The sequence below is a fragment of the Ochlerotatus camptorhynchus genome, unplaced genomic scaffold (genome assembly GCF_037179485.1).
Source record: "Ochlerotatus camptorhynchus isolate MF236.1 unplaced genomic scaffold, CSIRO-AGI_Acam_v1.1 ptg000284l, whole genome shotgun sequence".
In the NCBI taxonomy this organism is placed as follows: domain Eukaryota; kingdom Metazoa; phylum Arthropoda; class Insecta; order Diptera; family Culicidae; genus Ochlerotatus; species Ochlerotatus camptorhynchus.
The window spans coordinates 3,959,322-3,985,090 of record NW_027040773.1 but is presented as its reverse complement, the minus strand read 5'-3'; the positions used below and the strand labels follow the sequence as shown (position 1 = coordinate 3,985,090).

The window sequence follows — 25,769 nt, the reverse complement described above, 5'->3', positions numbered from 1 at the left end:
GTTTGTTTACAATATCATGCAGCAATAAAATGCTTCCCACTGGCACTGATACGATATGATGTCAATGTTTCGGTTTATCCTCAAATTAAGTTTGTTCACTACACACAATTCTTTAGGGGATTGTTGGGTAAGATCACCGACGAAGTAAGATGATCATATGAGGCAAGATGGCGCTTCTTGTGTTCCTGAGGGTCTGTTCATTAACTGCGTAGACATTAATTAACAATTAACTGTGTAGACATTAACCACCGACAAACCGACATGAAACTTAAACTTAACTTTTGATCGAGAATCCATAACGGCCCATTCAAATGTGCAGCGACCCCATCTGTCAAAACCATAGAAATGTTTTATCTAGATAAAAATAATTTGTCCGAAATAGATTAGACACGAACCAACTCATTAATTTTGTACGCGTGTTCGTGGCTAGGATAAATATTTTCCGCAGATGTTTTGTGCTTTGAGCAGAAATTTCTTTATAATTTGTATGATCATTCATGTCGGTTTGTCGGTGCATTAACTGCGGTGTTTTTTTAATGGTATTTTCGTGTGTTCCTAAGCTGTTCTGTGGGATTGTTAGTTATTTGCATTGTTATTAATCATCCCCTATACTAGGAATATTATATTGATATACACCAGGGCAGCCGTCTTGCCCCATATGTCCATTTTGCCCCACTTTCCCCTACTCATCCTACTTGGGGGTAAAACCCAAAATATGAAAATCGCATAAAACATGGTTGAGGGCAGTGCTGTTGATTTTCATACCATTCGATTCAAGATGAACCAATACAACCATTAGAGTGATGCAAAATTTGAAATTTCCGCTCCACAAAACTTACAAATTCCAAATCGGATCTTGACTAACCTCTCAAAATTTGAACCCATTTGGTGAGAAACTGAGATGGCACAAACCATTTGAAGTTTGTATGGGAATTACTATGGTAAAACCAAGATTTTTGTTCATGTCTATCTAATAATTCACCACATCGGCCTGCTTCAAAAGCTTTCAACTGTACTTGTAGGAAATTTTTCCAGCTACAACTTTGCTGAATACCACTTTTTGATTAAATGCAAGGATCGAAAGTGCGCTGATGTCTTATGATCATGCTCAATCAACTGCTCAGCAGGCAACATTGGTGTTTCTGGGGCGTTGAATAGGACACAAAAATCATGGCTACTATGTCACACTGCAAAATACAGTGTTGCCTACAGAGCAGCTGCTTGATCATGTCATAAGTTTACCAATCTCTCAAATAATTAATAACTTTTTCCTGTCTCGTTTTACATAGAAACGATCTTCAGCAAAGTTGTAGCTGAGAAAATTTTCTATAAGAATGATTGATTGTGGAGGCTAATCAGGACCCGAGCACTGTGGAGCGAAAAAGTCAAATTTTGCATCAGTCTAACAACCATTCGATCAATTCTGTGAAAACGAATTCTCACATGACCATAATTTGAAAAGCTCCTTTCTCATTCGAAGCTCATCGTCACTGTCAATTGAGTCACTGACTATCATTTGATGTACGACAGTGGAGTATGGAAGAAACTCGATGTCGGATAAATGTAAGGCACATTTAATGTCGATGTCGACACAATGTCGTGTTGTTGTCTGGTCAATTTTGGGTTTATGTCGGTCAACATCGGTTTGCGGTTTGGTAGAAGTCAGGATGGTGTCGGATTGGCTTACCTTTTTCGTCGGAATGTCGACCAGAGCTCCGTTTATGTGTAGGTTACACTCAATTGAATGATATCAAGCGTTTCTCATTTTAGAATGATCCATGCCTTCGTTGAATGACTAAGCAACTGATATCACTCATTCGAAGGAGGTCCACTTTGATAGCGGATAGCTGCTTTTCTCATTTTCATCAAAAACGTTCAATTGACTTTGACAATTTACAGCACTGGTTGAGGGTATTGCAAATATGAACTAGTCATTGTTATTCCAAGAGTCAAAGTGACATTTGTCACTAGTGAAGTGAGAAAAGGCACGTCGTGCTGACATGGCTCTCTGTGCAATTAAAATGAAGTGTCACGTCACCACGACGTGACTTTTCTCACTTCACTATAGGTATCCCTGACGTTTGTGAAATGCACAAGTATTAGTGCAGTATTTTGGGTAAATTATAAGTATGAATGCAAGAAAACCTTTGAATTTACTCCAAGTTCTGCACTAATACTTGTGCAATTCACAAACGTCAGAGAAGTCTAATGACAAAAGTCACTTCGTCCCTTTGTATCAAATAGATTCAACACCAGTATAGTCGTTCCAAGCTCCAACTAACGGCTGTATTAAAATAGACACACAAATCCCAAAAAACTTTCCTAAATACAATCGGAAAGCTAATGTTATCTCATTTGCATTCACAAAAGAGATATACCACAAAATATATGGGGTTTTATCATTAGTGCGAATAACTGCAATTGTTGGGCCGCTATGATAGGGCAATGATCATTATCTTCATTATCTCTGTGTACTTCCTGGTGGATAAATGTTCGCTCATTGAAAGAGCAGAAATACAGTCCTGTATTATTTAGCTACTAACCCGGTGGTAATGGGTCAGTTTTGGTTGTTTTGCATATGGCCAATAAACTTACCAGGAACGATCGTGACCAGATCGAATGAATAGAAGTTTTAGGCGAATCAATTATAACCAATTTTTACGAAATTCTGAGTACCATTATATACATAGGTACAGGAAACCAGCCAAATCCGTTGCAGTTGTTCTGCAGATAATTATTTTAATTTTTGTATTTGCAAATCGGTTTTAAAAATCGATTTGATTTCAATAAAAACAACCTTACATAGGCGTAGCCAGGGTGAAACTGCCCTCCTCCCTAACTCAGCCGCAAAATATTTTTTTTAAATTTAATGTAGGGGAAATGTCTCTAATTGTTGGCCTATGTATTTAATATTGGGCCCATCGCTAAAAATCTGTTATTTATCAATTTTATCTCGATGAACGCGTTATTGGGACGTTACTAATGGATATTTTTGGTTGCTATTGAAAATTTAGTCGATTGCTTAATTTATGTATGGGCCCAAATTAGGGACACTTAGGCCGAACATTACCTGCATTTCCCCTATCTAGAAAAAAGTTTAAATTTTTAGTTTAACCACAGACAAACAGACATAACACTCGCAAGTTGTTTATCGAACAACGGTCAATTTAAAAGCATCGTAGTTGGTAGTACCGCCACCTGTGGCGCGCATAGTCATTTTCCTTGAGCTTGACGTTTACACACTACCGCCATCTGTTCAGCGTACTACTTACCACAGTGTACTCAACAGATGACGGTAATGTTTTAGCAGCGATGTTTTACAGTGAGAAATATTTAATGTGTTTTGTCTGTTTGTCTGTGGTTTAACTATCTTTTGCCAATTTTTTTTTTTAATGTTTATCTTTCACATTTGTTTGAGTTTCCGAATCAGATTAAAGTTAGATTCATTAACAACAATATTTTTTTCTTGATAATTACAGACTACGAAAATCCCGAGGGGGCGACACATCTAAATCTCAATTCTAAATGCTCCACAAATCTCACACTAGCGAATCAATCTTCGAAAAATCTTCTTTCATTTCTCCCATCTACTTGCATCGCGCATCATCTTTTTGCAAGAAATCTTCAAAATCGTCATCATCGGAAAATCCTCATGATTCTTGGTTTTTGTTGAAGGACTGAGAATTATTGTTCAGACTTTAAAATTTTAAAATATTTTGTTCTTAAAATCCAATTTGTAACTATGATTTTTTTCTCTTCGATGAAACTCTAATGAGTCTAAAACTTTCCTAAGAATCTGACATATTGAAACATTTTCAACAGACTGGCACTTTTAGGATTTACTATGTTGGCCAAGGGCGTAGCCATATTTCGAGCTAGATAGGGGCGGAAAAAATACTATGGAAAATTAGGCCGAATGCCATTTCACCAAACGATATTTCACCGAAAGCCTTTGTGTTGTTGAGTTTAGGGGGGCAGTTGCCCTCCCCTGCCCCTCTCTGGTTACGCCTATGATATTGGCTAGAATTCTAAAGAAATTTTTAGCTCGAGAGACAAGTTTCAAGAAAATTATTAGCAAACGTCAATAGCAGGTCGGCGGTGAATTTTAAAAGGTTTCTGAAAATGTTTATAGGTGTAGTAGATATACATAGTGAGTATGGTATTAATAATATTGAGTAAATGAAGTGGATATAATGAATATGGTATTATTTAAACAACTATATCTACTACAAAAAGTAAGTCTGAAGAAATGTCCAAAAGAACTGTAATGAATATAACAAGAGTATTTTATACATATAATGAACTGAAATGCGATGTTTCATGAGAATATCAACAATACTGTAGAGTGAGTTTCAGAAAAAAAATCAGAAGATGGTGAAAATTTTAAGGGAATTCCAATTAAAATCCAAATTGTTTCTAGTTTGTCAGAAATTTTACTTGTGAATATACTTTGACTATATGTTTAGTATTACTTCTGCGTGAAGTCAACAATTTACATAGTTGAAGATGGTAATTTCAAATAACAGACTGAAGTGGTAATTTTTATACGATAGATGAGGAGATGAAAGTATAAAATTGATAGTTCCGTTAGAGTAGGGCAGTGTGAAAATTGCATATGAGACTAGAAAGCGAGCAAGGACAACTTTAGGAAGGTACAAATCGGTTTGATCATCTCTCTTTACCAAACTCCCCCGTTGCAGAGAGATGGTGAGGGGTATTCCAGTGGTGGTGCCATCATTCAGTTGTGAATATTTTTTTTAAATCATCGCAATTGGGTGGAAAACAACATATAATTATCGATTTTTGCAACTTTTGTGACCTTTATTCCATTTTTTATCTAATCCTAACCCATACTTTAGGAAAAATCTAAAATAAAATGTTCCTAATAAATGTTCAAGTTAATGATGATTATTAAAAAAACTGTTATCGAAAAAATGGTAGATCTCTACCAAGCCTAAGTTTTCAAACATAATTTTGTAAGTCGTTAAAGATAAATAGATGAGATGAGATGAGGAATTGGGAATGCCTTCGATAAAGTAAGAAATCTTTAATTATTGAACGTTCACCAAATTGTAGAATATTAAAATCCTTTTCATGCAAGAAAAAAAAAACGCGCAACATCTTTATACAGCGATACGAAAGATGTTTTATCATTTTGCTTTGCTTAATTGTCAGAGTCACAAAATATTGTAAAATTTTCTAAATGCTAATCGTTTAGAGCTGATTACTTGGACAACATTAAAAGGACTATTATTGCAAGGTTATGATCCTTTTATAAGTCTTGGTTTAAAAAAAATATGTTCGAAATGCTCAACATTTACCGAAGCAGGAAAAAATTAAAATTATATTTGACTCCAAATTTTAAAACTATGTCACTGTCTGGTGAAAATAAAATTCAGATATTTAGCAAAACATGAGTTCGTAACCTTAAAAAAACCAATTCTTTGGATCTCATGAATTCTCATGAATTTCTTGCAAGCTTTAGATTTCTTAAACAATTCGTTAAAGCAATTTATCGCTTTTCCACCCTGGTTAATTATTATTTTCTGGTTTTCTTCCTAATGTTATTGAGCATGATGCCTATCATCTTTATCAATAATTTGAATGAGATAACTTAAAACTTTTTACTAAGAAAATTCTTGATAAAATTGTTGTTAGGGGTTTCTAGGCAAATTAAAAAGATTTAATTTTAATACGACTAGAAAAAACTTGAAACACCCTCCCCTTGGCTAGTTTTTGCACCTTGCTGTTGGTGGGCGGGCTTAATTTCATGCTAGTGGAGTGTTGGAGACGGTAGGTTTATGGTCGGCGTTGCTGGCTCATGCCGCGATAGAATGGCGTCATGGGCAGGCAATGGGGATTACTAAGCTTCCCCTCTCTGATAAACCACTGCATGAGAGAACCGAAGATCTAGTCTAGCAGTGATAGTATCACACTTGTTACTCCTTTTATTGAGAGCCGCGTCGTAGTACGCTTACGTATAGGCACTGACGTTGGGTGTGATACTGGCGGGTTTTGCCGCAAATCACTCTTATTTTATTTATTTTTTACGATAGATTTATTTGGGTTTGCAAGGGAATTATACTATTGAAGTATTTCAGAAAGTGCCCATCGGTGCTCCGTCTATTTGCGTGACAAGCTTTCATTGTTGTTTTCATTGAGGTATTACTCAGGGAACAATGTTAAACACCATTTTGGACATGGTATTGTAAATAATCTTATATGTGCTTCATTTTGATTTGGGATAAGTGTTTGAACTATGACTCGGGATTTCCACTGTGGTGTGCTTCTATTGTGACATACCCATATGTATTTTTGTGGTGCGACATAGTGGAAACGTGAGAGCGTAATTGGAACATATACCCTATATAATGTAAATATCAGCTAGGAAACTAACTTCAAAATGAAGCATTTTAGTCACATGAAGGTGTTACCTGGGTCGAACTAAGATATAATAAATAGGTATAGGCTTAAATCAAAAGTACTTGAAACACGTTTAATTTTAGATTACAAGCACAAGTGCAGGTACTTTATAAAGCATGGGTTATGATTGATTAGGTGAATTAGAGCTTTTAATAATTTATTAAATTAGACTAATCCCAAGTAACAAATCTAGAGCTGCTTGGCTATATTCAAAATTTATAAAGGTTTTATTGCAGCTGCAACCATTACCTACAGCTTTATGACGGTCATATACAATGCAAGTCATGAAACATTCTTATAACTATCTTCAAAACCCCTATAAAGCTAATTAAAAAACCAACTGATGCTTATGCTATTTTCACTTATGAAAGGTTTTATGATTGCTTTGAAGTATACAAAAAAGTAATATAAATTGCCCTTATAAAACCAAAAAATTAATCCTTTCGTTGCTTTATAAATAAGCGCAATAAAACTAGTTGGCCATGAAACAGTTATTTTAAAACAATTATAAGCATTCAGTTGCGACTTGTCAGAAATGTAAATAGGTGGTTTATTTTTACAACATAGAAAAGAATCAAAACTTTCCGGTACTTCCAAGCGGAGCGCAAAGAAAATCAACAAAATTGTTAGCATGAGCATGAAAACATTTCGTGTATACGTCTCGCTCGCATATACATGGGGTGACACGGTCGAATCTTGGTCGAAATGGTGACAGTCCTAGGGCAAAAAGGTTGAAATCACGCATAACTTTTCATAAAGGTTAATGTACCATTCAAAACTTTTCTAAATGTTTGTAAAATTCATCGGTTGCACCCGTAGAATAGGAATATACATTTGCCCTCAAATAAAAAAATGAATTCAAGCTGAACATTGCATTAGGTTCTAAGTAATATTGACAGATTCGCTTCGTCAACTTTCTCTTTGCATCCCCACGGTCATGTAAAGACATTCCCAGGTATTTTCAGCACATAAATCGATAAAAGAAGCTTTTATCTAGCATCGTTGCATCAACATCAACATCGGAAATGCTTCGTTTCGGAGTTATTTATTTTGCTCCACACCACCAGGTTGCATTCCTGACCCAGTGTGCAATGTAAGCATTAGACATTTTAAGAAATTGCGCTTGGTGTTTTTCTTGCCTGCTGTCCTCTGTCGCCATATTGTCATTATGAAAATGCCATTAGCCTTGGAATAAAATCCAAGAAATTTCAATAAAATAATGGCTAAATAAGAGATCCGAAATGATTTCCAGTGTGCATTGGTATGAATTTATGTATTGAGATCAATTTTCTGTAAAATTAAGGTAATTCCATCAAATTCATTTGATTTCTAAAACAATCTTTTTTGTTAACTTGAATTATTTTGGAGGCGCATTTATTTAACGCTCATATTATCTCAATATACACGATAACATTTCAAGCGCATATGTTTTGGAACTTCTAAAAAGTCATATATTTTCTTTAAAATTTTCACTAATGTCGCCATGAAACAAAATTGATGGCATGGTGATCTTGACACCAACACTCAAACATATTTTTACCGCTAAAGATTTCCATTTGGAAAAAAAAGTTTCAGCAGAACAGAACAACAACAAGCTAATTTATGGCGGTTGCTTTGAAGCCAATAAAAATTAAATTGGCTTTATAACTGATTTTCACCAAAGCGTAATAAAACTGCTTGGATACAATATTACTCTTATAGAGGCTATGAGAACCTTTTGTAGAGTATGAGGCTTCCTGACAAAAGGTTTTAAGACAGCTTTATTGTGATTCTCAAACATGCTTTATAAACCTTATCAAGAGTGGTCCACTAAGCTGTATGACGATCTTATAGCGGTTATCAAAAGGTTGTGCTGGAGCTATTAATTTTATTGGCGGTTTTATGAAATTGATCTCAATAACCACTAATAGAGTGCAATAAAACAAGAAATGCTACTTGGGATGAGATATCATAATCATCAAATGAACTTAAATAAGAAACTTCAGAAAGTCTAATGACATTAAGTAGATTAACAAAAGAATTAGGATGCGGGGGGTCCGCTTAGGAGGCAACTAACCTTTAAAGTTGTAGAATAAATCTTCTTATTTAGGTTTGAACATTAACAAGAAAACGCAGGCAGACCAATACTATTAAGCAGATTAACAAGGAGAGGAATAGTTTAGGAAATAAGTAAAAGTAAAGGTATGTGACAATTAATAGCTTTTAAACTTTTGGAGGTATTGTATTCCCCTGAGTTTGTTGTACTCGATTACTATATAATTCTCTCAATACGCGAAATCTCTTATATATGCGGTTAAAGCATTTGAGTTAACTTATTTCTTAGTGTTCAAGTACTTACATTTGTAAACAGCAGTTAATGCTAATCTATGAACTAAACCATACGTAAAATCGATCTTTCCTTATGTGGTATTGATGCATGTTTAACTTTTCGCGGCTGTCGGAATCAACGCGCCTACGTCTACGGAGCTTACGCAGAAGTGATTCGCAAATGCGGTAGAGCTCACCAAAAGTTTTTTTGAGCTTCTGTAGTATAGAATTTGTTCGTTACGGTCGCGAAATCTTGAAATGATTGATACGTGCGGTAAAATAACTAAATTGAAACAAAGCTCAACAGTAAAATAAGTAGAATATTTAGGGAGGAAACCAAAATTAATCAACTTGCCAACATAGGCTATCACATTTATTTTGGTGGCACTCTTTAAGTGATAATAAGTTGTTTTTTTTTCTCTACGGTTGTTTCGCGTGGCGTTCACAATTTGCGCGATTTTCGTATCTTACGTAATTTAGATGTTTAGCTATAAACGGTTTCACTGACTTGAGGTCGTTCCTTAAGCGGTGTTGGTACAGGTTAAACCTTTGCCGACTGTCGGATTCAACGCGCCTACGTCTACGGAGCTTACGCAGAAGTGATACGCAATTCGGTAAAGTTTGTCAAACGCTTTTGAGCTCATAGAATTTGTTCGGTGCGGTCGCGAAATCTTGAAATAATTTATACGTTTTTTAAATTAACTAATTTGATACAAAGCTCAGCAGTAAGTAAGTAGAATATCTAGGGAGGAAACCAAAATTAATCAACTTGCCAACATAGGCTATCACATTTATTTTGGTGGCACTCTTTAAATGATAATAAGCCTTTTTTCTCGCTTCGGTTGTCTCGCACGGCTTTCGGAATTCGCGCGGTTTTCGTAACTTACATAATTTAGATATTTCGTTCGAAACGGATTTACTTATTCAATGGGTTTACTACGCGGATGTATCTACGCGCACACGTCACAGCATTTTTTCTATAACTATCTTGAAACAATGCATACGGAATCCAGTGTTCAAGCGGCCAACATAGGCTAGTGCTTCTGCTGTATTGTCAAAGATAGAAGCAAAATTTATTCAAATGGGTCAAGTCTTGAAAACTAAGCTGTCACGCAGCTCCAGCTTGATACCCAATAAAAAAAAATAAAATATCAATTTGGTATATATGTGAAAGGATGAATCAGTGGGAGATGGATTTTCGGTTTCTTTACATTTAGCATCACTATGTGTCATTTCCTCAAAACCCCCCAATAACCGGTCTCTTCAATCCCTTCCTTTTCCCATGGCGTTCAAGTGGTCCGCATAGACTATTCAGCCATTACCCGTCCTTTATCCTCGGCTTTGGATTGACTTGCGCTCCCATTGCCCCACCAAACGCTGCAAAATGAAAATGAAATACGACTAGAAAAAACTTGAAACTTGAAGACAATCGCTAGAGTTTTGAAAGGTTCTATCATCCTGGCACCGATGACATATGCCGGAGTATGACTGAGAATTCAGTTTCGGTTAAACGACGATCGACCTAGTAATCCTTACGGTATAATAGCGTTCAGTATAATGGTGTTCAGCTAATCGGCGTCTAACCTAATTCTCCATAAAAAAAATATGTTTTGCCCACCCCCCCCCCCCCTAATTAGAATCCTGACTACGTCTTTGTACCCTTACACAACAAACTGACACCAACGCTGCATCACGGCCATATTGAATCGCACTGATTTTTTCATACTTGCAAATCACTTACCATTTACGGGAAACACACCTAACATCGTCGGATATAATAATCACGTAACTTTCATCTGAATTTCTATTGATATTTATGGAGTAATGATAGAAGCTGAATATATCAGGGGCTATTTACGTGAATAATTGTTTGTAGTGTATGCCTCAGCATGAGTTCGTCTTGTGTTTGTGCCTGTTCATTCTTTTTTGAACAGGAACAATACAGATGCCAACTATTTTCGACTTACTGATCCATTCAGTTTAATAGCATTCTGCCAAGCGTGTTATGCCTTATTATTATCCAGCAAATTCAATCAGTCAATATTACAGATAAGCCCCATTTAAAAATTCGAAATCAGTGGCTCCCAAGTCCTGTTAAGTATCAAAATAACCCTTTTCAAGTGGCACCATTAAAAAAAAAACACTCAATAAAAGATAAGGGAATATTATGATGATTGATTCGCAACAAGCTCGCTGTACCGAAATCCGACTGTTTGTCATGTGTTTGCAAGTTGCTATGTAACCGTGCAAAGGTTATACTAACTTATAATGATCAGTTCTATGTTTTTCAATCTACTCTTTGAACTGCACGGTGTAGATGCTATCGATCAATATCAGTAATAGGGACTGTTCATAAACCATGTAGACAGGTGGAGGGGGGGGGTCTATGTTACATACAAATTTCCAAAAATGTGTATGCACGATTTTCAACGCGGGGAGAGGGGGGTGTCTAAAACATCCCAAAAACGGTCTACGTACTTTATGAACAGCCCCTAAAAACTCCCTACTTAACATCACATCCCTGAGACGACCGAGTATTAATTATCTTTCTCTATCTCTCCCTCTATTTTTTTTTTCTTATTTCCCAGATGACACTAACAAAGAATACTCGACAGTTCCGGAGAATGACAGCATGGTGGTGTGTTTCGAAAGCTTTCAGGACACCCGCAAACTGCTGTACAGCTCCATCGCCAGTGATAACAGCATCGTCCATGCAGATCCTGAGCCGATCATCTACTTCGTGACGCCAACCTATCCTCGAAGGGAACAGGTAGCAGAAATTACACGCCTCGGTCAAACGTTGATGCACATTCCTTATCTGCATTGGATAGTAGCAGACGATACGCCTGTGTGTAGTAACTTCCTCAACAACCTGCTTAAAAAATTCGGTAAATGGTTGTTTGATTTTGTTTGTTGGTACATAATTCCATGACTCATGCCGGTTGTATTTTCTATATGATTCATATAGGCATTCCCTACACCCACATTGCTAGTCCTATGCCGGAGTTTTATCGCACCAAGAAGCTTGTCCCCCGGGGTGTTGCTAATCGGCGAGCCGCACTTGCTTGGATACGTAACAATAATAAAAAGGCAGGTGTACTATATTTCGGCGACGATGATAACACTTTTGACCTGAAGTTGTTCAGCGAAATTCGCAGCACTAAAAAAGTATCCATGTTTCCGGTGGGCCTCATTGGCGATTATGCCGTCAGCACACCGGTGGTGAAGCATGTATGTATTTACACAGCGATATGCGAGTACATGGGTACTAATGAATTCCTTCCATCGTTTTAAGGGTAAAGTTGACGGTTTTTTCGACTCTTGGCCGGCGAAACGGAAATGGCCCGTGGATATGGCCGGATTCGCAGTCAATCTGGAATACATGGGTCTCAGTCCGAATGTGACGATGCCGTTCAAGGCCGGCTACGAGGAGGATGAATTTCTCAAGAGCATTGGACTGAAGATGCAGGATATCGAACCGAAAGCCAACAACTGCACGGAAATATTGGTTTGGCATACTCAAACCAAAAACAATAAACCACCAAAGATACGGATTAGCAGTGGCGTACTGGAGAGTAACAAATTCAACCTGGGGGTTCTCCTCAGGAAGCTCGAAACGATGGGCGTGAATCATATCAGTCAGACGGCGGGTAAGTTTGATAGCTTCATTGTATAACGTTATCGATAAGGTGTGCGGCGGGAGGTGATAACCAGTTGATTGCAGACGACTGGTAACCTTGATCGTAAAGCATTATGCGGCTGGCTGCTTTTGTTCAGTATGAGTTGTTCTTAAGACAATTTGGAAAGCCATGGCTTTAAGGACAGCTTTTGTTTTGCCCCAAACAGGGTCGAAGCACAATTCGAGTAGGAGAGAGTAATTTCAGGTAATTCAAATGTGCCAGAATGGAACACAAATACCTTCGAGGATTACCCGAAGTTGCGATAGTGAAGATATACAACCATATTCTCGTTTTTGTTCAGGATGTGTTTTTCAGTTAAGAAAATTATTATTTTTGTGTGGGGTGGGTGGCGTGAACGAGAATATGGGTGATAATTACTAAGTTTACCTAAGGATAAAATTATAACATACGACATATTTGATATTTATAACAAGAAATACTACACTTTGCAATCGATGAACCGTGCAGGCGCCGCGAGTTGTGCGGAGCTTATAGTGTTGGACAGACTGATGTCTATTAAATATTATCAGTTGAAACTGTATTTTTGAGCTTATCTATGTAGTCTCGTTGGCGTTTTCTAGCAGATAATCATATTCGTGCTCACTTATTTATAGAATAAATAGGATAAAAATTGAGCTGTCCATAGTTGCACGTTGATGACCTTGTGGTGGGTGTCATAGGGTGTTTATTACCTAAAAAAAAACTTGAAAACCTAGAGTCTTTAGGAAATTTTATATTGCATGGGGGAAAAAATGAATTCTCAGGGAATTTCAAACTCCCATATCTTCCAAATTTTTAGGAATAGTATTTATTTAATCAGAGAACCTTCTCAGGAATATACAAAAAGCATACAACCAACTTTAATTAATTAATTAATTTATCTTTATTAGGGAGGCTTTCAGCCTGGGGCTGGTTCGCCTCCAACTCAACCAACTTTATCTTCCTCGATAGTTATTTTACTATTTGAACATAGTAGTTATCTGACATCGTGGTCTTAATGAAACATTCTTAAACCTAGTTCAATTAAAATATGCAGAGATCGTAAACGTTGTTTAAAAGTGTTTGTAGGCATATTAAAATCAAAAACATGATACCTTTCTTGAAACCGTCTGCTTATAGAGTTAACGGGGTTATTGGAGCCATATAAAGTATTCCCCGGAGTTGGTTGGATTAGTGACCGCAACACTCGTTCTGGGGCATAAATCCTCATACGATCCAGTAAGGCTGAACTATCAAACTCTGCGCGAAGTATCTTAGCTCCAAATACAGCTTGATCCATCTTACGACGATTTGCCAGCGGGTCGATACTCAGCAAAGCACAATGATGCTCATAAGGCGGTAAGTTTACTGGGTCACGCCAATGATTCGATCCTGGAGATCCACACAGCTTCATACGGCGACCGATGCAAATTCTAGTATTGATCTAACTAGAGAGCAATAAAGAGCAAGCAAAATGGATCATTGAAGTCTTTCACGATTTTTAAATTAAATCCTAGTTGTTTATTTGTTTATTCGTTATGTTTGCATCAACAGACTAGAAATAGACTAGAAATAGTGGGGGATGTTGTTCATTGAAACTTCCGGTCCGCTTCGTAGCATAGTGCTTGCTAAGAGGTGCCAGGTGGTAACCCACTGATTACCTGACGATCGGCCAAATTTGGAAGACGTCTGCATTGAATTTGTCTCACATTGTAATATTCCGCCCGCTATATCACAATCAATTGCGAGTAGCTGAGCGGAATGGAGACAAGGAAAGCATTTGGTACAGGACCAAGTCTCTCCCGGCTGGCGCCAAAACAATGAACCTGAAAGCAACTGGATCAAGTTGTCATGGGGCAAGAAATGATCCTGTTGCATGGCTTGGAGCTGTTGCAATCAGGGAAAGGGTGGGGGGGGGGGGGGTGGTTTGGTGCTCATGTTTAATTTGTTTTTGTATAATTTCAGGTGTTAAAGTGGTTCGCTGTCTCTGGATAGTGGGTTTGACGGTGGTTCAGCAAGAATAATATTGAGACATACAGAAATGCAACAAACGTGTCAAATTAACTGCATTGGTAACGAAAACACAGAGGAGCGTACACTGCCCATAATCGCATATCAATCCCATATGGATAGGAAATTAAGCAAAGATGGGACTGTTATGCGATTATTTGTAGTACACCTGATGTCACACACTAAGGTGATGGTAATAAGGTCGGTGATAATATTACATTTACACAAAAGCGGAGATCAAATCAGATTGGTCAACGTATCAAAATTCGAAACTTCGATTAAAACGTGGAATCTGTGCAGCACCAGTGGAGATCACTCAAAAGCTACAGGTCTCATCAACCGCTGCCTGCGGTATATAACTTGTGGCTGGTGGCCTCACAAATGGATCTCAGATGTAAATGTCATCAGAAGCCGATAGCAATAGAAACAGTCTGCAGGCAAGCGTTTGATTATGAATTAAATCCGCCAGAACATCGCAGCAAAGGCAAATACTAAGGCGGCGAAGCGTCAACAAGGAAATTAAGCAAGCCGATAGGAATTTGACCTGGGCCCAGGTCAAGCAGCTGCCCAGAATGGAAGTCTTTTATTTTGGCCCTGTGCACCTCTGGAGGTTCCCAGATATTTGAGTACGACGACGATGCACGTTGCCCCTTGGAACGGAATGAAAGCGAACAAACCTGATGTTGCACAACAAGCTGGCGTGTTTTTTTTTTCTTTTCTTTTCAGTAAAACAACAAAATCCTCTATCTCTCTTCTTTATTCTTTTAATCTCTTACTATCCCCTAATCGGACGCTAGTGGGACCAAAATGCCTGCTAGTGAAAAGAAAGTCGTTATGCTATACGGTCTAGCATAGGCCACGACTATATTTCCGTAGGTTCATGCCTGGCTTAAGTGCAGATCGGTAGGCAGCAGCCAGCCAGGGTGTGAACTGAGAAATAACAATAACAAACAACAGACTAGAAACAGTCCCAATGATGCGTTGTAAAAAAAAAGTACAGATTATACAGACTACATATACTACAGTTACTACAGTTATAAACGAAAATAGGCTCCAAGGTAGCTTACGGAGCACGAAGCGAAGAAAACGTCGTTGCACAGATTCAATTCGCTCGGCCCCATTATTGTAGTTCGGGCTCCAGACTGCAGAGCAGTATTCCAACGTAGATCGTACGAGAGAGCAATAGAGCGATTTCAAGCAGTAAGTGAAGTCTGTGAAGTTCTTAGTAATCTTGAAGACAAAGCCAAGCGTTCTGGACGCTTTGTCGACGACAAACGATATATGGTGTGAGTATGTCAGCTTTGAGTCTAGAAAAACGCCTAAGTCTTTCACGCAATGTACCCGTTCGATAGTCGTGCCTAGTAGTTTGTAGTTGAAAATAATCGGTTGTTTCTTGCGTGAGAAAGTAATAACTGTACACTTAGCTGGGTTGACCACCAGTCGGTTTAGACTACACCAGTCAGCAAAGATGTCAATCTGATTTTGGAGAGAACGGCAGTCGGCGAGTGAGCGGATGCGCAGAAAAACTTTAAGATCGTCTGCAAACGATAATCGTGGCCCTGTGATAACATGGTGAACGTCGTCGAAGTAAAGGAGAAATAACAATGGTCCCAGATGGCTACCCTGAGGTATACCGGACTTTGCACAGAAGCTTGCTGAGCGACAAGTACCCAAAGTTACTGTCAATTGGCTCTCCGTGAGGTATGAACGATATCATCTCAAAAGATTTCCACCGATCCCTAGCCTATCAAGCTTACCGATCGCAATTTCGTGGTTCAGCTAATCGAAGGCTGCCGTAAGATCTGTGTAGATAACGTCCGTTTGGGTCCGAGCAATCAAACTGTATGTGTTGTAAGACGTTAGGCACAGCAGGTTCGTAGTTGACGGTTGGCTTTGTCAACAACAGCTGAATAATGCATCTTGAACGTGAATTGGTGATTCAGCAACACTCCAAGATCCTTCACTTAATCAACGCGCTCTAGTTCCTGCCCATCGATCGTGTAGTTGTATAAAATAGGCTTTTTGCGTCGCCGATACGAGTCCCCCATTTGCTAAAAGGATCGTCACGTCATTGAAAAATAATACGAATAACAACGGACCAATGATGCTACCTTGTGGCACATCAGAGCACGAAGTACACGGAGCAGACACTGTTGATCAAATTTTAACAAAGAGTTGCTTGTTGCTTAAGTACGAACGAAGCCAATTACATACTCTGCTGGAAACGCCTAGTCGAAGTAGCTTGGTAAGAAGAATATCGTGGTTCATGGTGTCAAAAGCAGCCTTTATGTCGGTGTATACAGCATCAACCTGAGCCCCATCGTACATTGTGCCGATGCAAAAAGACGTAAGTTCACACAGATTGCTGTCCACGGCGAGGTCCACGGATCGTTTGGGGTAGAATCCGTGTTGAGAGGCACTGATGTAGTTCCTGCAAGAGCTGAACAGTACTTGATTGATGATGATTTCGAGGCACTTAGATCGCTATTTGAATTTTGTGTTTCTGGCGGTTTGTGCGGCTAGAATCGGCGGGAGGAAAATTAAATATAATTATTGTGAGGCTATTAGTAGTGTTGGTTGATGTGTAGAAAGAGCTTTTGGAGCTAACTATTGTGTCTGAATTGGAAAGATTTCGTGCGTTTAAGTTTCGATTTCACTATCGTGATTGTGTTTGGTCATGTTTGATAGTTTATTGTAGCTTAGAATCGACCCAAGAAATGTAACGGTGGAGCTGGTACTTGACCGCGTGGATCTATTATTAGGTTTTTGCAAAATGCATTACTTTGTGTACAGAGTGGAAAGATGTTTAGTTGTGGTTGTTTAGAGATGACTAGAGAAAGATAAGCATCAGGAATGCACTCCCGGATGTATTGATTTGGTGAGTATGTTCCAGTTGAAGATTGTTCTTACACATTTCTTGATTGCATTTTCGAGGGGACGGGTCTGCTTTTGTGGGCAGTGCGTTTGATTGTCGGTTTGGTGTGGTTGGTGGCTCGCCCACGCGTTTTGGCGCCGCCATCAGGTAGGGGAAAATTTCTCCTATCTGATGGTGGTATTGGCATGCGTGGGCGGGATGCTGGTTGCGCCGGATGCATTGTTTGCGGGAGTGGATGCGTCCCTTCGGGGGAGTATTCGAGATTTATGTATGTTCATCGTTCATCGTTTCATTTGTCAGAGTGATGACCACGGTTGCATGATGCATGTTCCTCGGCTTTTTACGGTTAGGTGTATACGAATAATTCACTATGATTTTATTTCCATCTTGATATAGTTTGAGCTTGAATACATTCTAGGTCCTATGTTATTATTATTAAATATTCATTGATAAATAAATGATAGTCGAGTATTAGTACAAGACACTGAAGAAGTCTGCACATTGTAGACGAAATACGCGTATCTGTCAAGGATAAGCAAATAAAGTAGTGGAATTAAATGGAAAATACTAATCCTTCTCTCTCTCATTATACAGGTATTCCACTAAGACGCCCACATTCATCAGGATTCATTGATAAATATTTATAACAGGGTTGGTTGGAAATGCTAACATGAAGCTTTAGTGTGATGATTTATTAGCTAGAGAATGATCTTTTAGAAGAGGGTAGGTGGATAGTTCCGTTAGAGTACGGCAGTATGAAAATTGAATAGAAGTTGAAAATGAGCGAAGGGCCATTAAAGCGACAGTTTACAAGATAGAACTGTCGCTTTAATGGCCCTTCGCTCATTTTCAACTTCTATTCAATTTTCATACTGCCGTACTCTAACGGAACTATCCACCTACCCTCTTCGAAAAGATCATTCTCTAGCTAATAAATCATCACACTAAAGCTTCATGTTAGCATTTCCAACCAACTCTGAAAATCGTTAACTTCGCGTATGAAGTAACATAAAAAACACTTTGAATTTATAACAGGGTCAAAACATAACTGGAAGAAGCAACTTAACATCATTTGATTTTCTCTAATGTATGTTTAACGTTTATATGACAGTGAAATTAACCATTTAATTTTTCCTTTCCAGGATAGAAAGTTACATAACTTATTGATGTATTTATTTGTATATTTGTAAATTCTTATTTAATCAAATTCTGAATATGAGTGATGAGGAAGCTTATTGTGTTCGCGAGCCCTCCGTTTAGGCTGGACGCATTGATTTAAATCTTTAAGTTTATTTTCAGCTCTTCGACATTTTTAGATTAATATTATAATGATTCACTATTTTCAGCCTTCGTTCAGGAAAATACAAAAAACATTGGAATGCATGATTACAATTGCATAAAAACTGTTAACTGTCCAAATAACCTCGATTTGTCTGACTATTGATGCATTATGAAAGCTTACCAATATCTTAAAAAAAGCATTCCATATTGCGTTAAGAAATTCCATGGTGCATAATAAAGTGTTTGTTTCAATTCCAATAAAATATCAGAAGTTGAAATCAGTTGAATGTATTGAGGTTAACTGAAATCGAGCTTATTTGTATTTTGTAATACTTGTTTATTTAACATTATTTTATATATTGCATGACTAGTAAATTAGTTTTATTTCACATTTTTTAAATCTCATTATATCACTATATAACTATCATTATATAACTATAATTTTCATTTCTAGAAAAAAGTTGTCCTGTAGATCCTAAAGGACCAGAAGGTGCATCAAATAGCTTATCATTGTTATTTACTTTTTATTTTATTATAATATAATATGAATTTGGCCGGTTGCTTTTGGTGCAGCTTTGGTTATTTGACTGAAATCATTCTTGTTTTATTTATTTATACAGTAACCCCTCCCTATCGTTTAAACATCAATTCAGCTTATCGTTTACCAAAACGAACCTTGCTGCAAACCCTACCCTCTTACCCAACATCCCAGTGACTCCTCGTGGAAGTGCAGAGTATTTCTCGGCTTCCATCAAAGCGAGTGTCACGTCAACACATTCCTACCCATTCCTTTCTTGACCTGCGTTCAGGCGCGGCTGGCGCTGGTATTGCCTAATTTGAGATCACCAGTTTTTACATATTGAGGATGATTGCTAGTCCCAAGCATCGTCTATTGGTTCTCTATGTAATTACAGCTGATCTGGCAATAACAGAGTAGCAACCGTGGGCGGTCAATCATGCTTATGCTCATGCTCATGATTTCGAGGCACTTAGATCCATCTGACAAGGAAGTTATCCCACGGTAGTTAGAAATATCTGACTTATCGCCTTTCTTGTGCATGCTTCCATACGGGAGGTCTTCCAAGCAGAAGGAAACCATTGTTGCTGCAATGATTGGTTGAACATTGCTTGGAGAGGAGCAACCAAAAGTGCACTACACTTTTTGAATACACACGAAGGAATGCCAGCCGGGTCTGGTTGATAAAACTGCTTGGAGTTTCTGTAGAGCTGATTCAACCGTCGCTGTGTTGATGTTGAATACATAAAGATCCACCGCGTCTCTTGATACTAGATCAACAGCTACAACTATCTCCTCCACAGTTGACATACGAATCTCAAACACGCTGACAATTTTTTTTTAGAGAAAAGCTCGCACTTTGCTTCTGCAGAAAGAGCATGAACATCTCCTAAGTGCATCGAAGTCGGCAAGCCACTCTCCTTACGTTTTGAATTTTCAAAGCTCCAAAACAGTTTCGGGTTTCGCCGAAGATTATCTTGTCTCCGTCTAACGTACATTTTGTACAAAAAACGATTGTAACGATTACAATATGCGAAGATGCGCATTGGGCCAAGCAGGATTCCTTAGGGGCCTTTTTAGCGGTAAAGTTGGAATGATGCAATTGTGCAGAATACGGTTGAAGGAGCTGACAGTGCTATCGACGTCATGGCTTTAGTATACTTCAGACCAATCAACTTGCGACAGCAGTTCATTCAAGTTATCATAACCCCCCTTATTTTGCTTCAATTGTGTTGAAGTATTATCATAAGATTTAGAATCTTATTTGTCTTCTTTCCTTTATTTAACGTCGGTCTCTGTTCCGCAATCTAGTGCCAATCACCGACGGACATCGATTGACGGCAATCGAATGTGCAAGAAGGCAGCTTCCAAACCTGCGTAGGATATCGCACCCATTCATTCAACACACATGGGCCGGAACCAACGGCTTTACTTCCCTTCCGAAGGAAGACGTGACCAGAGATTTCTATGCCTCAGAAAAATCCCACCGACCTCGGCTGGGATTGAACCCAGACCCATCGGGGTGTTAGAAAGTAGTGACGCTTACCACTACACCACCGGCGCCGGTTAGAATCTTATTTGTATCAAGTTCATTTTTTGTTACGCATTTTTTTAGTTCAATCTCTCATTCCTTACAATTTTGTCGTATGACCCATTCAGCAAGATATCATTTGGCCTAGTGATGATAATGGTGATAGTGGTCTACCACTCATTGTAGCACGGAAACAAGTCTGATAGCTTTGGGCTCTCCTCACTGTTGAACTTGATCATGCTTAATAACCTCTGATTGTTCTCACCATGTTTCTGTATGAAGGGCCCAAAACGAATGGATGGATTGATAGGCAATTCGCCTATTCGTTTCCTTGAAACAGTTAAGAATCTCCTTCAAACAACTTGATCAGCTAATTGGTCAGAAAATGAGCCATTCAACAAGAACATGCCTCAATGAATGGGGAGAAGAGCCCGCCCTTTATCCACGAAAGGTTAGCAACAAGGAGTTGTCATTTTCACTATGCCCATCCAAATCACTTCAATCGGGTGCCCTGATGGTCCCAGCATTGTTTTGTATATAGATAGAGGAAATGGATGTAATGTTGGCCTAAATTCCCCTAATTTGGGCCCATACATAAATTCAGCAATCGACTAAATTTTCAATAGCGACCAAAAATATCCATTAGTACCGTCCCAATGACGCGTTTATCTAGATAAAATTGATAAATAGCAGATTTTCAGCGATGGGCTCAATCTTAGATCCATAGGTCAACATTAGAGCCATTTCCCCTATTTCAAAATTATGGATCTAAAAATATTGTTGATTTTGGGACTTAAATTTATTTTTTCGGCATTCTGAGATCTACAGTAAAAATGCCCCAATTTCTAAAAACAAATGCAGCTTTAGCAAAATACAATTATTTGCAACATTTACTAGGTCCAAATACTTGTATTAATATCATGGCCGATGGCAAAGGTCCCACTTTTCCTTATGTATTCCTATAATAAACAGTTTTTTAAAGAATATAAACATTTCAATTTACATTCCTCATTTCAGGTACAGCAGCCCAGGTAACAAAGGACGGGAAATCCAAGACACTAGGCTCGTGGTTCAGCTAATTTTACATTACTCCTAGCAAAGCAAATTCTTTTTAAACAAACGGTAACGAATCAGAACTTCATTTTGCTTAGCAGTTTCAGTGATGAAACATGAAGTGTGCCAGACAAATATACTGAAAAGTGGTTTATTCAAAATGGAATCTAGGATATCACAGACGCATCAGTTCATCCAACACGCACATAACTGTACATTATCATTAGAATGTTGATTTTTGAACATTTAAACTTCAAGGACGAACTAAAGCTGGGCAAATGCTGGGAATGAAAAACCTTGAAATATGATGCACTTTTTGAGATTATCACACACTACCCGATCACGGATCGAGAAAAAAATGATAGATACAATCGTGTTACGTAAATAAGTAGGAAGTCAATGCTTCGTTTTAAGATGGGATATGAATTCACAGATTTATCGGTAATGATCGGACTTAAACGTATAATAAATGCTCTTGCTCAGGCATGCAAAATCATCTACATTCATTTGCTTTTTCCATAAAATGATGTATGAAATTTTTGTAGGTTTTAAAGATAAGCTAAAACTTTTGTGAACAGTTTACAACAATCTCTTATGCATGACGAATTCGAGCGGGCCGAATTTGCTATTGTTTTTTTTTTTTTTTTTAATTTACATTCACTGAAAAAATATGGTGGGTTCTGTTCACTGGTTCATCATGCATAAGAGATAACGATTTGAGTGATTTACAAAAGTAGTAGCTAATATCAAAACCTTCACATTTATACATACATACATAATTTTAATGAATTCTGTTGATGAATAATGTTAGAAGCAAATGAATGCAAATGATTTTTCATGCCTGCCCTTGCTTATTCGTTTGAAGTTTAGTTTTCTAAGCTAGCAAGGTAGAATACCGAAAACAAAAGAAACACGAAAGACAAGAACAGGGACTAACTATGCAAATAGTATAAAATCAAATTATGCATACCACACACTCACATTTACATAAATCTGGTGATAGAAACACTTCCAGACGCGTAGTTCTATTTTGCATTAAGTTTGCTGTGATATTAGTTTAGTTTTTTTTTCGGTAAAACTTCCGACAGGTCAAATTTTAGTGATTTAATAAAATTGATAAAATCAATGCCTCGTTTTCATCAATGATCGTTCGTTTGATATGGTTTGTTTTTGGTTGTGATTGTTGCATCATTGAAGCATTTTTTTTTATCAAAGTGCAACACAGTAACATAGTCAAAGAGGTTAATAAAATCTTGTAAATATGGTTTTCTTTTGACTGGGAGTGATTGTTTAAAGCAAGACCGACAACATGAATGATAGAATACATACAATTTCACTAACATTTAATGGAAAATGGTACATTCTATTAATGATAACAAGCAGCAACAATCTCACAAACGTTTTGCAAGACAATACATTTCAAATGAAATGCATATCTGTAGGAATCTACTTTGCTCGTAGAATATGTAACATAATACAGCAACCCAACTCGGCGACACCAGACTGAGCTCTAAAGTTACATGAAATTATCTATAAAAGAACTCAATTCAATGCTTAGGTATCCCCTGCTTCTTATTAACTCATCGTTAAAAAACACAAATTCACAGAAAACTAGTTAGTCTTCCGTGGTTTGAAATGTATCGACAAGCTACCATCCTACCCAGTTTGTAATAAGATAAACTTATAATGAGGAAAAGAGTTAACTCTCATCAAGGAAACATTGAAACTTCATTTAACATAAGTTCTACTGCGTTACTGGTGTCGCAAAACCGAAACTACTACACAACAAAACAGCTATATCTCTTAATCCAAATTGTATCAAATCGGTGTTTCATTCAATCTTGATATTAGCAATTCTTTCTACGTTCGTGCATAATTTGTAAACGAAGCTAAGATCTGTTTTCTCTGGTATATTTCGATTTGCCTTGTACCTTTTGCCGAAGATGAACAGAAGAAGGAAAATAAACCATTTTCAACCAGCTTGAAAGATAATCGTGTGTTTTATTATGAGAGAATTTCTTCGAAAATTTACCGCCTTAACTGCTTTCTTTTAAATGATATGTTTATGACTTGTAAGAATCTTTTTTATATGAATCATTTTGTGGGGACAATTTGATTAGCAAATGAAAAACCGTGGCGTTGACGAACATGCATAAATCACGGAGGGTGGATGGGAGATTTCAGAAGTTGTGACGTGCCATGTAATAGGTATAGCAAAATATGTTACGAGGGAAAAGGGGGTGGTCCACAATAATGTTACTTTCGCACGTGTTTAGGAGCCATCCATATACCCCGGGACAGAAAAAGCATGATTTTTGACTCCCCTCCGTGGACAAGCGTGAACATAGGCCCGACTCCTCACCCTACCCTGATGTCCACGTGGACTTTCTTTTTTGTCAAGTTATCACAACAATAATGCGTGCCATGCTTAACTTTCGTTTTCAAATAAATTTGGTTAAGATCAGTACTTTATAATGGAGAACTTTTGATGCAAGATAGAGTACCGTCAACAAGTAATACTTAGGAACCCACTTTAGACCACTACTGGAATGTTATGAAAGTACACTGATATTTTACTTAAAGTTCCTGGAATATCACTTTTGAAGTTCTCCAGACAATAAAAAAAAAATACCGGTCTTAATAGTAGGCCTGGTAGCGAGTCACCTTTTAGTGACTTGGACACTTTTTGAGCATGAGCATGAGCATGATTGACCACCCACGGTTGCTACTCTGTTATTGCCAGACCAGCTGTAATTACACAGAGAACCAATAGACGATGCTTGGGACTAGCAATCATCCTCAATGTGTAAAAACTGGTGATCTCAAACTAGGCAATACCAGCGCCGGCCGCGCCCGAACACAGGTCAAGAAAGGAAGGGGTAGGAATGTGTTGACGTGACACTCGCTTTGATGGAAGCCGAGAACACCTCTGCACTTCCACGAGGAATCACTGGGATATTGGGTGATAGGGTTGGGTTTGCAGCAGGGTTCGTTTTGGTAAACGATAAGCTGAATTGATGTCCTAACAATCATATAACGCGAAGGAGCTTGGGATTGAACCCACGGTCTTCTGCTCAGTAAGCAAAAACGTTTGCCACTAGGCAGACGAGCTCCTTTTTTATCATCGAGTTGCTGTTATTACCATGTAGTAATGTTAACAAATAAAACGATTGACGAATCTTGAATGTGGATGGGCTTGAGATTAGACTCATGATGTTCTGCTCAGTAAGTAAAACCGGTTGCTCTAAGGCCACCGAGCCCCTCATATCACATTATAGCGTTACTCAAGTTTTTATGACTATTCAGACCCGGCACCGACGACAACGAAAAGTTTTGCGAAATACACGATAAACAAGCGATCTAACCATACATTTTTAATATGAAAGGATCTGGGACCGCGTTTTTCTGCTCAGTAAGCAAGCCACTGCAACCGACGATCTTTGAAATCCTTAAACTAAAAGCTATGAAAGAGGCCTTCATTAAGATCCATTTTCACGCGACGTTAAAGGCCCACGCACATTAGATCCGGATCGGACGCGTTGCGGCAAAGTGACAGCTAAATCTAGTGTCTAGCTGTCAAATTTACGTCAACGCAACGCAAACGGATCTAATGTGCGTGGGTCTTAAATGTTTCGATTTTCTCTTTACGCATGGTTCAGGTAATCATAACAAGCTATGACCGACGTGACGATTGTTTAAGACCTGGTTGAACAAGCTATTCAAATGAAATTACGTTCTCGAATTTTACTTGGCATGTATTATTATTATTATTTAGCTTTATTTAGGAGGCTTTCAGCCTTAGGCTGGTTCGCCTCCACCTTGGCATGTAATGAACAACAGAAATACGCCATAATTCATATTTTCAGCGGTTGGTGGTTAATTTTAAATATACTAACGGTACTGCCTACGACTACGACAACGACAACAGCGAATTTGTAACTTACCATTTGTCTAGGATAAACACCTTTGCCCGGCACCTCCACTGGTTCTTCATGTCCGCTATCTGTCACTGTTTGCAAAATATCTAATAGCAATTACCTTCCAATACCAATACTTCCTGTATTGCCATGGTCATCTGGGAGGAGGGTCGCATCTAGTGCTTTCCCCAGGAAC

General features: G+C 38.1%; 1 protein-coding gene across 1 annotated transcript in view; it reads left to right on the top strand.

Moving 5' to 3' along the window:
* GlcAT-S (Glucuronyltransferase S) overlaps window positions 1-23,636 on the top strand; it is a 41,433-nt gene extending 17,797 nt beyond the window's left edge. Inside the window, exons 2-5 of the mRNA XM_065228214.1 lie at window positions 11,319-11,618; window positions 11,699-11,961; window positions 12,026-12,380; window positions 21,621-23,636. Of these exons, the coding sequence (XP_065084286.1) occupies window positions 11,319-11,618; window positions 11,699-11,961; window positions 12,026-12,380; window positions 21,621-21,682 (980 nt within the window). The 3' untranslated portion in view covers window positions 21,683-23,636. The remainder of the gene's footprint in view (window positions 1-11,318; window positions 11,619-11,698; window positions 11,962-12,025; window positions 12,381-21,620) is intronic.
* Window positions 23,637-25,769: the final 2,133 nt, after the last annotated feature.